Source organism: Spea bombifrons, chromosome 1 (genome assembly GCF_027358695.1).
Source record: "Spea bombifrons isolate aSpeBom1 chromosome 1, aSpeBom1.2.pri, whole genome shotgun sequence".
In the NCBI taxonomy this organism is placed as follows: Eukaryota; Metazoa; Chordata; class Amphibia; order Anura; family Pelobatidae; genus Spea; species Spea bombifrons.
The window spans coordinates 43,674,604-43,691,306 of record NC_071087.1 but is presented as its reverse complement, the minus strand read 5'-3'; the positions used below and the strand labels follow the sequence as shown (position 1 = coordinate 43,691,306).

At 36.6% G+C, this 16,703-nt stretch overlaps 1 protein-coding gene across 1 annotated transcript in view; it reads left to right on the top strand.

Moving 5' to 3' along the window:
* The first annotated feature begins 1,321 nt into the window (after window positions 1-1,321).
* Window positions 1,322-16,703, top strand: part of LOC128485370 (bifunctional heparan sulfate N-deacetylase/N-sulfotransferase 3-like) — a 67,227-nt gene continuing 51,845 nt past the window's right edge. Inside the window, exons 1-2 of the mRNA XM_053461437.1 lie at window positions 1,322-1,715; window positions 14,101-15,221. Coding sequence (XP_053317412.1) covers window positions 14,235-15,221 — 987 coding nt within the window. The 5' untranslated portion in view covers window positions 1,322-1,715; window positions 14,101-14,234. The remainder of the gene's footprint in view (window positions 1,716-14,100; window positions 15,222-16,703) is intronic.

Sequence of the window (16,703 nt, the reverse complement as noted above, 5' to 3'; positions counted from 1 at the left end):
CCTTTTAGCAATGACTTCCAAAGATTTACAAAGATTTATATATGTATCACTTCATATACCCCCACCATTTGCATTACATAATAAGAATTTATGTCTGTCATACCTCTATTTATATGCATATTGCCTACTTTCCAATAATCAGATCTGCTCACTTTGGTTGCCATGATAACATTTTAGAATCATTTATTTGTGTTTACTGTTTATCACATCTTCCATCAGTTTTACATTTACCCTGTACTCCATAACATTATACTATGTCTACTAAACAAGAAAGTCTTTGATTCTCAATAACGTAGACCATATGCGGCATATGGCATATATTTTTACAGTTTCTTTGCAGATACTTGCCATAAGGGAATGTATTTTCATCCAACATTTATTTGATAAAAGGGATGAACATAGGGTTATTGGCACTTGGGTGCAGCATATTATCTGCTCCCCCCAACCTAATAACTAAAAACACAGGCACACATGCATTATACACATAACTGGGAACTTATGGACTCCAGCTACCCAGAGCCTACCCTTGCCGGACACGGCAATTGACGCCATGTCTGGTCCCATTGGCGTTACTGGACGGTCCCACTGACATCAGTGCACGCCCCCGCTGATGCAGCGGGACTCCGCTCCTGCGATCCAGAGGATTTGGGTGTCGAGTTCCCAGGTATTAGTACATAGATCCACTCAAGCTCTTCCTGTAGCAGAAGCTCACTGGGGCTGGACCTTTATGACACTTAGAGAAGTCAAGGAGTTGAAACCAAAACAACTTTTAGTGAATAAACCTCAAAATGTTATATATTTTCTATTGTATAAATAGTGTTAATAGTGCACTGTATAAATCAGTCAGGACCCATCACCTTTTTGAATATATAAAAGTAAAGAGATAGCAACCACCTCTGTTACTCAGTAGTCTTTTATTAAGGAGAATACAACTAAGACCAATGGATACTGACCCCAGATTCCTCCAGCAGCTCAGAATAGGCGATTCTCTATGTTTCTTTTCAGACATTGTGAGTACTGACACAAACCCAGACCCTCACAAAAAGCACAGCCCATTCCCCCCCAGGTCCCCTGCCTCCTGGCAAGATTGGACCAGACACAAAAAAAGTGTCTGTCACTACGAGTCAGCCAAACAGAGCTGCAGTGTTGGATTCAGCAAACCCCTTCCCCCTGCACGGACTCCTAACAGAAGGAGGAGAGAGAGAGAGAGAGAGAGAGAGAGAGAGAAAGAGAAAGGGAGAGAGAGAGAGAGCAGCACAGTGGAAAGGATGCTGAAGGTACAATTAAATACAAGGTCTGGAATTGACTGAAAGCAGCAGAAGCAGAACAATTGCCTTCCAGTACTGCTCAGTGCTCTCTGATAGCTCTGAGATGTCCCTTTCTTTGCATGTAGCTGCTCCAAGGCTGGATTGTAAATCCCTTGATTTTTTTCATCACCATGAATGATTTAGATTTCTAACACATTGTCACAGTGCCCATTAAAGTGAAAGGATTGAGGCTAGGCATGGTTCAGGCAGCTTTCTGTCTGCCCCTCCCCATTCTTACCTTCTAGGAGCTGACCCTGGTCCTGATGCGAGGTGTCTCTTAGCAGCAGGTTGGATGGTCCCACCAGGGGAAGACTGGAAACGACCCAAAAGCACTTAGCACCTCTCTGCAGAAGCACATCATCAGCGACTAAAGTGCAAGTGTGACATGTTGAGCCAGAGAATTTACAGGTATTACTAACACTAATATTTTAGTATATCTCCCCAACTGTCCCAGCAGCCACCTAGGGGAAAAAAGTTACATTTCTCTTTGATTATCCTTTTCTAACGTGCATGTCTTTTTTGCATGCGTATAGATTATGTTTATGCTAGATACCATGGAAACATTAAAATAATTGTATATAAAAATACAATTTCTAGAAAGAATTGAATATATAACGGTGGGGTTCTAACCATAACTTATTATTAGATTACATTATTATATTTAATATGTATATTATTATAATATAACTATTAGTTATTATTATATTTTTAATAACTTATTTGCTTTATTATAGTACATAATTATATATTAAATTTATGAAATATTATTGTATATATATATATATATATATATATATATATATATATATATACATATATATTGTGGTAAGATAAAAATAGGTTCATGAAAGCTAGTCAATATAAAAAAAAAAGATATATGTAAAAAATATTCAATTCCCAATGTAAGAAACACATAGGAATTTGTCTATTCTCTTATTGTAACGAAATGAAATGATATAATAGAATCTAGAGCAAAATATAAATAAAAAATGGTGTGTATTATTGTCCCATAGAAAAATCCCTAGTATTTATCAATGTCAGGAAGCCCCATATGAAATAACACTCTACAGTAAATGTATGCATGGTTAATAGCATTTCCCCCTTGTGTATTATTACTTTTTGTGTAAGAATGTTAAACAGCAAGCTTACTTTCCAGCACCATGTATCAGAAGTCTTGTGTGAAACTTTGTTGCCCTCTTGTGTTTTGCGCTTCACATTATTCTAATTTATTTAGCATGATAATTGACACAAAGTTGATCGTCGAGTGTTTGAGTAAGCGAATGTGTGCGTGCTTGCGCATGTGCATGTACACAGAATGAAAGGGTGGCATTCTATGGATTTAACAGTTTCAATCACATTCAGGAAAAAAACTGACACATGTATCCATCTCTTAAACATATACCCATGGTATGAGCTGCTAAAGGGACACAGACTGAAGCTGCAAAAAATATGTCACTGGCTTTGAGAAGGATTTCTTCACTTGATAATTGTAACAATGATTTATGGCAGTCTGGCATTGTTCTTTCTGAATTTTAGAGGCAGTTGCGGAGGGAGAAAAAAAACAATCACAGCTGTTAAAGATGATATTTCTGGCATCTCAATGCACTTCAGGAATGATCGTCTGCAGATCAATATATGCCAGTGAAGTGTTGGGAGCATGACGCATTGCAATTGCTAGCTTAAAAGAAAATCAGTTTAGTAAATAAACACCGGGACACGCTTATTTCTCTCGCTTCTTCTCACTACGTTGAGAAAATAATAAGACAGTTGGGTTCGAAAACTTTCTAATTCTTCTTAAGTTTGATGGAAACATTTCTGGAGTTCAGTCGTTTAACATAGCCCAGTCGTCAGGCGAACAGCTGGTTTATGCTTGTCAAATTTACTGTCATAAATCCACAAGAGGTTGTTAGAATCGAATTTGTGATTCAGAGTGCAGCTGTAAATAGTACCGTGCTGCCTTGGGATTTATCACACAGTGTTTCTCAGCGAGTACCTTCTTGTCAAAGACTGTGATATCCACGCAAGATAAGTTCATTCATAAACAAAAGTGACGCCCCACTGCCTAATAGGTATAGGAAACCATCTCTAGCAGTCATCTCATGCCGAAATAGCATTAGAAAGAAATCTTCAGAAAATGCCAAAATGAGTTTTACTCCAGAATAAAAGTGTCCATCAAAAATATACATTAACCCCTTAAGGACAATGGGCGGTCCCTAAACCCATTGAAAACAATGCATTTTGAGCCCGTGCATGTACGGGCTTTGTCATTAAGGTGTTAATATTTTAAAATCTATCCGCTATCAAAACAAGAAAAATCATAATTTTTACATAAGTAGAAGACATTTCACCCATTGCCCCCTTTGTATATTTTGTTTGATAGCTTAAATATTCATAGTAACATACAGTTACTGTCTAATAACGGTTATTTATGTAATGATCAGTGACAATCAGCTGGAATGATTATGATGCTTTTCAGTCGGATATTTTCATTCATATGGAAAGATAGAAGCCATACAATTTGTACATATGAATGTTGGTTGATATTTTCATGAAACGAGATAAAACCGGTGTTTAAATGTAATATGTAAAAAGCTTATTTTGTCAATATTTTGAAAGTATTTTCCTCTCGTACATGTGCACAGCGCTTTTAAATCTACTATACTGCTCCCCTGCCAGATTGAATTGTTTTGCATTAAATGTGTTATACAGCCAGCTGAAAATATAGTGATAATTGGATGCAGAAAATGTAGGGGAATATTCATATATACATGCATACATCAAAAAAGGTTTTCACAACATGTTAAGCTGGTAATCAAGCAGTTCAATATATTTTGACTGAGTGTGTTCTGAAGGAGTTTTTTTTACTAAAACATATGCACTGATACTTGCCCATATGTTCTCAATAATACTGTATGTATATATATATATATATATATATATATATATATATATACACACATATATATATATATTCTCCGCCGTATTCATATTGCGTGTTCACTTACTCCATAGGTGCATAATGCAACCCAAGTTGGTATTGCTTACATTGAGTAAATCTGAAAGAACGTCCATGTGTTTTGCTTATCATGTAGTAGACAGGATACCAATGATCTTTACATAACCTAATTAATTGATTTTTTTCTATTTCTAGCAAATAAATCACAAAAAAGGCGTGTGTGTAAATGTACTGTTATCTTCACATATGCTATATTGTATATCATAAAACTGGTATGCAGGGTAAACCTGAATGAACAAGCGAGACATATCCTCATGAAATAAAAAAAGTAAAGCTGTGAGGGTTACATATAAAAAGTGAATCTCAAGCAAATTAAAATGTGATCTTATCACCAAAGCAGCCAATGAAATGGTGCCATCAGCAGAAATATTCATTGGTTGCTATGTTGTTAAAAACCATTTTTGCGTCAATATCAATTTATATGCTTAAAACCCTATGTAACCCATAGAACAGGGAATCATAGGTTAGACAAATGGTACAAAGGAAAATAATTCAATTAATATTATTATCTTGTGATTTGCAGTTGTATGTTTCAAAAATGTGTTGCTTTTGCATGAGGAATTACTAAGGAACACGTCAACAGCTACATATTGATATGTAGCTACACGCTTGAGCCTGTAATGCGTTTTACTATAGTTAATACAATATAGAGTTATCACAGTACAAGGAAAAAAATGAAACGTGATTGCGCAATCTGTCTCTTGTAAAATACAGGATCTGCATTCCTAGTGATTTGTCAATATTTTATAAGTACATTACTTTACACGTGTCCCACAGAGACACGAGTGACATCATTTAACCTTGTTCTAAAAGGAAGATGTGATGAGCATGTTTCTTTTTACTAAATAATTAAACAGTTACTTTCGCCACTCATATTTCACACAGAAATAGCAGGGATCAATTTCAGCTTTCTTTTCTGTTGTCCAAGAAACACATTGGATAGCAAATGCTGGATCAAATCTAGACTGACGTAATGATGCGTTTGTCCAGAATTCTATGTAAATGACGTTCAAGGGTGTACCTATATACAAATACAGTCAGTGCTGAGAATGTAGAGTGTTGCGTTATACAGGCTTCTTCTATCCTCACATTAGTTGTCAGCAATAAAGGCCATTAACTTTATGAAATCAATATAATCTTTATAATTCCGCATCTGTTATAAATATGGCTGTGCTGTTCTAGATGCTAGGTATCTCAATCGTATTTCCCTGTGATGCATGATATGTCATGCTTGTGTCTGCGGTAGTTCATTTTTGATGGGTCGAGAGAATTGCCACTTACAGACTGACTGTGAAATCCCACCAAGCTCCTGGCAGGTTAATTATGTGTCTCTTCCAGCTCTACAGAGTTATTTCTGTCATTTCCCCTGTGCTGCATCAGTAAGTTTAATGTTTAAAGCAGCTATACACTGAATGTTGTATTCCCTATTATATCCAAATAATCATTATTTAGGCATAACACAAATGGAAGTTTCACCAAGCTAAATCAGGACTCTTTTTATGTAGATATTCAGAATATACAGAATGTCAATCTAATTTAGTTAACTCATATGTGATAATCAACTCGTTTTACATACAACTTAGTTTTAGCTGGTTTTTTTTTCTCATAGTAGTAAACAGTATTTTACAATATCAAAAAAACTGTAATGAATGCCACAACTTTATTGTAGTATGGCGGTCAGCCGATATAACATGAGACCATTACTTTAAAGTCAATTTAATTAGGCATATGTTATCCACAAAAGCTTATTTAAAAAATTTGGAATTGACAGGAGCGTTGGACATTTCACTTGAATGACCACTTTTCATAGTGAGAAATAGGGAAAAGAGGGCAGTGTGAAGGCAAATTCTGGAAATGAGTTGAGAGGTTGTCATAACACCATAAACACTTTTAATACATACATACACTACATTGCACACACATCTACACCGCACTTTAATTTTTAACATATTATACTTTTTCTTTATGGTGTGTGTAATACTCTGATTGTCAGAATGAGCATTCCTGGCTATAGGGTTGATTTGGATTTTGACAATGAGTGTGATTGCCTAAAGGTTTCAGGTATTGGAAGTTGAAAGGTGTAGTAGACAGGTGAGACTAGAGTTAGTCAGTCTTGATACAGTATTTCTCTGTGTAGCATACACAGAGACTAAAATGTGTGCAAACATATGAACATACTCAGTCTTACAATGTACAAGCACACTCTCTAACACCATCTGCTCACACATGCTAACACTATACACTAATATCCACACACTAACACCATACACTAACACACAGCAACAGCAGCAACATGCTAACACTGTGCACTAACAAGCACTCTTTTACCGTATTTGCTCGATTATAAGACGAGTTTTTTTCCAGAGCAAATGTTCTGAAAAAATACCCCTCGTCTTATAATCGGGGTTGTCTTATAATCAGACCTCAAATAGGCCTGACTATGAGACTAAGATCCAGATCCCCCGCAGTAATGCAGGAGGCCTGGATCCTCCTGTGTTATGCCCCCCCCAACTTACCGGTGCTTCTGAGTCCCCGGTGCTTAGTCCGGGCAGCGTGTACAGCTCTACGCGAATCGCGTAGAGCTCTACACGCTGCCCGGACTAAGCGCCGGGGACTCAGATGCAGGGCACCTGGATCCTCCTGTCTTATGCCCCCCCCCCAACTTACCAGTGCTTCTGAGTCCCCGGTGCTTAGTTCGGGCAGGACTAAGCACCGTGGTCTCTGAAGCACCGGTAAGTTTGGAGGAGGGAGGGGGAGGGAGTGTTAAATGGGGGGCATAAGGCATGTCTAGAAGCAGAGTGCTCTGTGAAATGCCTTTTAACCCCCTTAACGCCACTCTGCCTCCAGAAATACCTTTTAATATCTGCCTATTAATAAGGCAGAGTATACACCACTCTGCCTCCTGAAATGCCTTATACCTCCCTATATGCCACTCTGCCCTATAATATGCCTCTTAACCCCCTAAATGCCAGAGTGGCATATAGGGGTATAAGGCAATTCTGGAGGCAGAGTGGCACATAGGGGGTCAAAAGGCATATCATGGGCACAGTGGCATATAGAGGGTTAAAAGGTGTATCATGGGGCACAGTGGTATTTAGAGCGTTAAAAGACATATCATGGGGCACAGTGGCATATAGGGGGTATAAGGCATTTCTGGGGCAGAGTGGCAAGCCTGGGGGCAGATGTGCATAACTGGGGGGGGCAGGTTGAAAAAAAAGGAAATAAAAACAAAATATTTTTCTCAATCATAGCTTTTATTAACAAACAATTGTTCACATAGTTTACATGGATTAACATTTACTGGTAAAACTTTTTTCCTATAGGGTCGTCTTATATTCAGGCTTTTTCTTTTTTTCATAAATTAATATTCAGATTTTGGGGGGTCGTCTTATAATCAGGGTCGTCTTATAATCGAGCAAATACGGTACTATCACATACACACACCCTCCCCTCCCTCCCTGTCCCTACCCTTCTCCCATCTAAAGTGCTGCTCTCACAGTTCTCTATTCCTCCCTCCCACTCATAAGATACATGGAGATTTTTTTCAATTGTTCTGCTAGTGAAAGGGATAAAATGTCATGATTTTCTTGGTGTGGGGCACTGTGGACTTATTTGTCAAATAGTTACGTTTATACTTAGCTGAAAAGTATGGCACATATTGTGCTATCTCAGAGCTACAAAAATGTATCAAAGCCAGTTTCAATCCATTTATATGCATATTTTAATTGCAATCTCAATTTGGCAATCATCCCATAATTGAATAGTAAATGTGCAGTTTCCATGCACACATTTTTTATGATTCATTGAATAATTATTATGTGCAAACTCCCTATTTGGTAAACAGGTGACTTTGGTTTGCTTTAATTGAGTGGAGTATGGTTTTAAGACAATGACCTGGGACTACGTTATTCATATGTCATCAGAGCTATGTACTGTCGTAGAGAACATGCATCACTGGTGCAGGTAAAGGTTTCATAAGTTGGCCTCATTATTTATTTAGCTCATCACGGATCTTTTATAACAACCAGAAAATTTGCTATTTATTACCATCCTGATCACATTTACAAAATGATCAACAAATTATAAATTGCACTGGAATGGAGTAAAACCCGACCTCTGAGCTGTTTCATTAAATTTGCTGCTCACAAGTGTTTCCATCATTTGAAAACTATTATTAGGCAATCTCCCAATGAAATGGACAATCGTTTTCAAGATAGAGTTACAGCAAAATGTGCCACGGAACTTGTAAATTGGTAAAGGCCAACTTATTTAAGGTTAGTCATGATCAGCTAGGAAATCAGCATGCTATGTTATTAATACCATATTGGCCCGATTATAGGCGGCACCTGATTATAGACCGTACCCTTATAGTTTGGGGCTATTTTAAAGAAACAATTATTTTTAAAGAAAAATACACTGTAGTGGAATGGTAATACAGTATTTTAGTTAATGAACAGGAATTCATGTATTTTAACATCTATTATGTAGTTAGTCCCGCTTTAGACAGCATATATTATATACAAACAGAAATTTGGGAAACTAATAGCCATTTTAAGCCCCCCTAATTCATAATGCACTTTTCTTAAAGAGTGCATCAATAATAAAGGGGTGCCTAAAAAGGCTATAAAGTGGGGGCTACAATACAATACTGATACTCTATAGTAATTTTAAGGCCCCCCCTTTAATTCATAATGCACCTTACTTATAGATATGACACTTTGCCCCCCCCAGTATGCCACTCTACCCCCCAGATATGCCACTCTGCCCCCTAGATATGACTTATACCCCTCATATGCCACTCTTCCCCCCTTATATGCCACTTTGCCCTGATATGCCACTCTGCCCCAGATATATAACTCTGCCCCCTAGATATGCCTTATACCTATGATATGCCACTTTGCCCCCCTGATATGCCACTTTGCCCCTCTGATATGCCACCTCCCCGATGTTTCACTATGCCCCCCTGATATGCCACTCTGCCCCCAGATATATAACTCTGCCCCCTAGATATGCCTTATACCTATGATATGCCACTTTGCCCCCCTGATATTCCACTTTGCCCCCCTGATATGCCACCTCCCCCGATGTTTCACTCTGCCCCCCAGATATATAACACTGCCCCCCAGATATATAACTCTTCCCCCTAGATATGCCTTATACCTATGATATGCCACATTGCCCCCCTGATATGCCCTGATATGTTATTCTGTCCCCTAGATATGCCACTCTGCCCCCAGACTCACCAGTGCATCCCCAGACTTCCCATCATGCTCCAGACTCCCTGGTGTCTAGTGGCGGAAGTGCCAGACAGCAGCAGAGGTTGTCTACGCGCATCGTGCCGGTGTGCATCAGATCTTAGCCCTGCCTAAAATTTGCATGTCCCGGGCATCAGACGATACGAACTGTCCATCCCTGATAGGCCGCACTTTTTCACCCTAATTTAAGTCTTCAAACACGGTATTATTGCTGCCTTAGTAAAAAGTATGAGTGAAATAAACAAGATTTCTTACATGCTAGTCGACAGCTTTCATGCATGGCTGGTTTTTAATGATGCAACAAAAAAGGAACAGCATCAATTCAGAACTTTATTTTTTAAATGTGTTTAATCACATAATGCCATTTAATATAGGTGTATTACTGTCTGCGGACTGTATTGCAAACATTACTATAAATGATCGCAACCTTTCTGTGTAATACTTATACCTATGGCTTTTTTTAATCAGTGCTTTATGTGACCTCTAAATAAGTATCCATGTATTTACAGACCTTGGGAAAAGAACGACAAGCGTGTAAAAGAGTGAAACAAAAAGTGTGTGTGTGGTAGACAAAAATAGAACAGATAGGAGGGGTGGTTTGGTAAAGAAAGTGGTGGGTGAAAAAAGAGATCTGCTGTAAATCAAATGGAACTGTCTTCCTCTTTTCTCTCTGTAATCAGATTCATAGCTTCAGCTTAGTAGTCATATCAGACCTCACAAGCTTTGTGTGTTCCCTGCTATAGCCTGAAGATTATTATTAAGTGGAATGTCATAGCTCTGGGTTAAACATGTTTAGTGTGGGTAATGTTTTCCTCATAACTTTGTTTGACAGGTAGTTGATCAAACCTGTCATTCTAAGATTCTCACGTTGGATGCGTTGTCTTTCATTGTGCGTATGTATCGTATACTGACTGATCAGTTCCATAAGAGTGTTTATACATAACATATATGAAATGTTTCTATCTATCTTCCTTCCTTTCTTCCTTTCTTTCTTTCTTTCATTTGTTAGTTCTTTCTTTCTTCTGTTATTTCTTTCTTTCTTCCGTTATTTCTTTCTTTCTTTCCTAACTGGATTTTGCAAACATTGAAGACATATACTGTTACTGAAATACACTTTATATTGCCCCACGCTGTAAGATGCTGATTTTATTTCAAATGCATTTATTGAAGTTGTAAAACGCCTTTAGGTTTCACGTTAGCGAATAATAAATATGAAAACGCTCATAAAGTCAATTAGTAGTTTTGCCTATAAAGCAGATTTTGTTTTATGCAAAGGCGCATGGGTGATTTTTTTTTTCTCTCCAAAAGTAATGGTCTGTTGCTAAATATAGAGCTTGCTGAATTATACATTTCTTAAATGGGATGTGTTCTTCTAATGGGACTTTCAATATCTCAACAGCTTTGGTTCTCTGCATGTTAATTATCAGTCATTTAGCAGGCTTTAATATATAATTTAGGTTCTGTAATTGCAGTATCAGCTGAATATCTGGAAAGCACTTCTTATAAGTAGTTACAGTAGGTTCCAAAATGCCTTCCTATCCAATGTGCCAACTTATTTGACCGTTATAACACATGACAAATCTAGGGCAGTTAAAGACACAGCAGTATTGGGATTTTGATATGGTCAGGAAAGTGAAGCAGTAGCCATTCATGTGGCTTTCATTATATGCCTCAAATTTTATCTATAATACGTAGCCCACATGATGTTTATTTTTCATGCCATTTTTAGAGATATTCCAAGTGTGATCAAGGTTAGCACTGTGCTAGTACAAAGCTTAACATGCCCAGCATCTATCAAGTAAATGGAATGGCTTCTTAGAGGGGACCTCTTTTCTGACTTCAGGTTATTCTATCATCTGGAGGTTATAGGTACAGTCATGTCATGCCATGACTGTTCTTTTTAAACAAACTTTGTAATGAATAAACTGTACATGACTTCTAAGCCCATCTGATTCCCAAGCACCTGCATCTAAGCCTGTTGAGCAATGTATGGTCTCATTGAGGTCAACCTTGAAGTCATTCACTGGTGAAACAGTATCGAGAAAATGTACGGTTCCTACTTGCTTGGTTTACATAAAGAAAAACACCATTTGAATCTGTGATTTGTATGTTAGATTTAGACTTTTTATGTATTAGCTCCACTTTAACAATCAGTCTGCATTCCGAGAAAAATAAAATCAAGGATATTTTTTGCATCAACATTACAAACAAGAGCTTCTACTAGACATTAAATCAACCAACATCACAAAGCCGCAATCCAAGTATATTCTAGTATGAAATTGAAACTGCTTTCTGACAAAAGCGTTAAACACAAGGGTAACCATGGCAACATTGGAGAAGCACATTGCGCATATATAATATATGTAGAGTTACACACATCCTATCGTACGGCACTACGGAATATAATGGCGCTATATAAAACAATAAAAAAAATAATAATAATAGTGGGAATATCCTACAGTAGTTAAAACAAAAAAAGATTAATTATATGTAATAATTATAATAATGTAAAAATAAGACCATAGTGGCCAGTTATTATGTTTCTGGACTAGTGTCCTCATTTTGTCACCCCCACCCACCCCAAACGTCCACACCAGGATGAACTAGTTAGAAGGTCTTTTTGTCTTTGTTTAAGCTCTTGCCTTGCCTTCTGCCAGTAAAAAACCATAGATGTGACCTATGTAACTTTATCACGATAGCCCTAGCAAGGATAGCAAAGCATCAAATACAGCCTCGTCCTGTGCGCAGCTGGTCCTACTTCCCATTGACACCACCTCCCATTATAAGCAGGGAGAGGGCTCCTGGTGATCGACCGTGGGAGGTTTCCACATATAATGTATACTAGAGTGTGCAGACACACAGCTTACCTGTCAGCTCTGTCCATGTCTAATGCACATTTATCCTAGTTTTCTTTATAAATTGCAGTTTTTATTTCATTATTTCACCCTGCCAACAAACATACCACCAAATAAACAATAACCATATCTATGTTGCTGCAAGATAGAATAGAAAGATTGGGTCTTATCAAAATAGTTCTACTCAGAAACATTGCGGTCTATGGATCGCCGATTGTTTTTTTTATAGCAGGCAAATGTGAACTGCTGATATTGTACTTGTACAAAAAAAGCAGACACAGGCCTTGTAATTATTTAAGATGAAAGAAGTAAAAATTATTTAACTCATATAAAAGAAACATATTTTTCAACACTAAACTACGCACAACATAATTGAGCCAAAGTCAACCCAAGCGCTAGCATTGTATTTTGGCTTCAGAAGACTAGGGCAGCCCCTCTGCTCTTAAACTGGGTGCAGATTGCACTGTTGGGTGATCAAGTTGTATGATATGCCTCTACTCCATAGGTTATTTTTTATATTATAAATGATGCATGTCATAAATCCATTATTTTATTTTCTGTGACAACCTCATCATATTGCTTGTTTGCTTTGTAAAAAGACATATTTAAGAATATGAAGATTGAATTTATCACAGAATAAAAAAGTATTCAGCTGTGTGTTCTTTCACATTTTTCTTCTATTCACATGTGCAAAAGCTCAGTCCAGCTATTCTCTTGCCATTTCTATTCAAGAATTCTGTAATTCATTTAACTGTAAGTGACGTTACATCTAAGTTAGTGGCACAACCCATGTTCCATGTTCCATATAGGGACAGAGTACTTAAAAAACATCAATGAGATGACCAGGGCTTATCTACTGAGGCTAAACTTTAGAATTTCTATGGTTCTTGTATCTAAATATTACAGTTTTTTTTCTTAACTAACTTTTCTTTGTTCCTGGATTGATCACCATATAGCTATATATATATATATATATATATATATATATATATATATATATATATATATATAATTAAACAATAATCATTAAAATTATCCACATTGAAAGTGATACATACTTAAAAGGTTAAATGCATAATGTGCATTTGTGTAAGAAATATAGTAAATGTAATTGGAATGAATAAAAGTCTGAAGGAAAATTCTTTATTCTCAAATAATTGACTAAGTAATATTATCTCAGCCATTAATCGTGTCAAGGGACTTGACTGATTAGAGCAAAATGCAAAAGCACCCATCAATTCTAATACTCCCATATACTCAAGCAGATCAATCACATATGGCTCCCGTGATGGTAATTACAAATAATGTGTTCATTCTCTTTGAATGTACAGGGAAAGCCAAAGCTTTCTAGATTTGTTTTATTTCAGATACTTTAGGGCACAGTCTTCACAATAGATATGAACTGAAGAGCCCACAATTTCCAAGAAAAAGAAGAACAAAAACAATCAAACAATTATTAAAGCAAATATTAAGTAAAAACTTACAGTATGCCTTTTATGTACCAATTTATCCATGAGAAACACATTGATTTGAGATTTTTGGGAACTCTCTTATAAATCGATATTTGTTTAATATGTTTTTCAGTGTAAACCGCTTTCCAAAATCAAGAATAGCAAAGCAAATAAAATGTGACTGTTGTACAATAAAAATGTCGTTTTCTCTTTTAGTTTGTCCGTTTCTTGAAGCGCATTGGAGAGAAACAGATGTGCTGCAATGGTTACATAAATTATTATTTTGGACTGAATGGATTGTTTCGAGTTCAGTTTGTTCTTTGACTTGTCTTACTGACAATCTGGCAAATATGAATCATCTTATGAATTTTCACAGACATTTTCAAAGGACAATTCTCCTGCTTGCCACTTTTTGCATGGTAAGCATTGTCATTTCGGCCTATTATTTGTATACTGGTTATAAACAAGACAATGAACTCTCGGAAATGACAGTGGAAATAGAATGTGCAGATATTGAATCTCTGCCATATAAGCTATTAGAACAGAGAGTTGGAAAACCTTCTGTTTCCCTAAGGACGGAGCCTGTTATCCTCGTATTCATAGAGAGTCAATACTCTCAACTTGGCCAAGACATCGTAAGCATTCTAGAATCCAGCAGATTTAAATTCCACTCGGAAATTGCCCCAGCCAAAGGAGACCTTCCACCACTTACAGAAAACTACGTTGGAAAATACGTTCTAATTATATATGAAAACATTGTGAAATATGTGAACATGGACACATGGAATAAAGAGATTCTGGATAAATACTGCCTTCAGTATGGAGTTGGCATTATCGGATTTCTTAAAGGAAGTGAAAACAGTATGCAGAATTCCCATTTAAAGGGTTTTCCATTCAGAATACACAGCAATATGTTTGTCAAAAACTGCTGCATTAATCCTTTTACACCAATGCTTCGTATAACAAGACCCTCAAGAATAAACAAAGGGTCATTGTCAGGAAACGAATGGACCGTGTTTGAGGTTAATCAGTCTTTCTATCAACCTGTGGTTTTCACCAAAATAAAAACGCCGGTTAGTCCCCAACCTCAGATATCCATGTCAAAGATATCCTTATTTGCCACGGTTATTTACGATTTGGGCCTTCATGATGGGATCCAACGAGTATTTTTTGGCAATAATTTGAACTTTTGGCTTCACAAGCTCATTTTTGTAGATGTTATTTCGTTCCTGTCAAAGAAAAGCTTGATTCTGTCCTTGGAAAGATATATTCTTGTGGACATAGATGATATATTTGTAGGGAAAGAGGGAACCAGAATGAATGTCAACGATGTCAAGGTAAGTCTTAATTAATATCTATGTCATAAAACAAAGCGAGATGATTAATTATGCATTGATTTGGGTGAGCAGTAAAATGTACTTCTTCGTTTATCCTGCAGGCCTGGCTTAATCCGTTTATTAATGGATAGCTTTAACATGCAAAACCCAAGATAAATTGCTAATAATGTATATTTTCAGTACATTTACAAGGAGATTGGTATACAAATTTGCCTTTAATGCAAATATGAGTGCAAAAGCTTTAAAAAAAATTTGATTAAAAAATGTGAATACTTTTGTGTATATTTTAGCACAAATGTGTGAGCGCCTCTTGTCTCTTTAGGGGCAAATAGACTTAGCGGGAACATTTTTATCAAACACAAATTAATGGGGAAACGCCATATTCAATTAAAAGTTATTTAATAGTATGGTAAACTGAGGCCACATCTAATTATGAGTGTATATGTGTATTAAGCGTATGCTTTTATTGATATAGGACCATTTTAATTGACATAGTTGCAAAACATACTGAACATCATAGTGATACTTAAGGAGTAAGGTTATATTTTATTGAAGGTCAGGAGACCTTGGCTTCGGTTTCCACTAAAAAAGAATCAAAGAAAGAGTGGTTTCAGTGATGAGGTTAAAAGGAGAGTGAGCAAGGACACGTGTTGGCAATAGGGCTATAGAAAAAGAATAAACAATTCAGAAAATATATCTATACACATTTATTGCTTTAGGCTGCCATTTTGACTAGAGCTATATGATAAAAAAAATACATTAACTTTTGGATCTTCCTTCTACAAACTGGGAAAATGTTGTCACTCCACCCCTCATATAGCACTAACACTGGCCCTGTTCTTTAGGAAAGAAACAGTATCCAACAAAGCAACTTTGGTCTTAGAGACGGCTTTACAAATACATTGGCAAGAATGGGTTCTAATATTTAGGGAGAACATCTTTTAGAATCCATTCTTTATAAAACAATGTCCATTTGGTTTACTAGGACATAATGTGGTAAGATTCTACTTAGAGTAACAGTAACAGTAATATAATAATAATTGTATGTCCACATACACAATGCATATTTCTCTGCCATGTAGAATCAATGAAGAGATGTCCGGTCAGGACATGGTCTTGGGTTCAAAACATGGAACCAAATCAGGATACAGTTGCCAAGAATAGGAACATAATTAGAAACATTATTGAATGTCCAGACTCTGAAAACATATATTTCTTAATGGAGTGAACCTTTTCTTAAATGTATATTTTATCATTACGTAGCCACATAACACTAGTAGAGGGCACTGATAGGTTAAATGCCAAAGACCATCTAACATGGCACCAAAATGTATATTGAATGAGGATCCCGTTTCCTTGTGAAGTACATTTTATCATTATGTTATATTTTCCAAATAGAATATCATTTTAAGAGTGAAGGAAATTGAAATAAAGTGGAAGTAGCAAGAAAATCAATTTTCACAATATGTGTCTGAGAGGAGA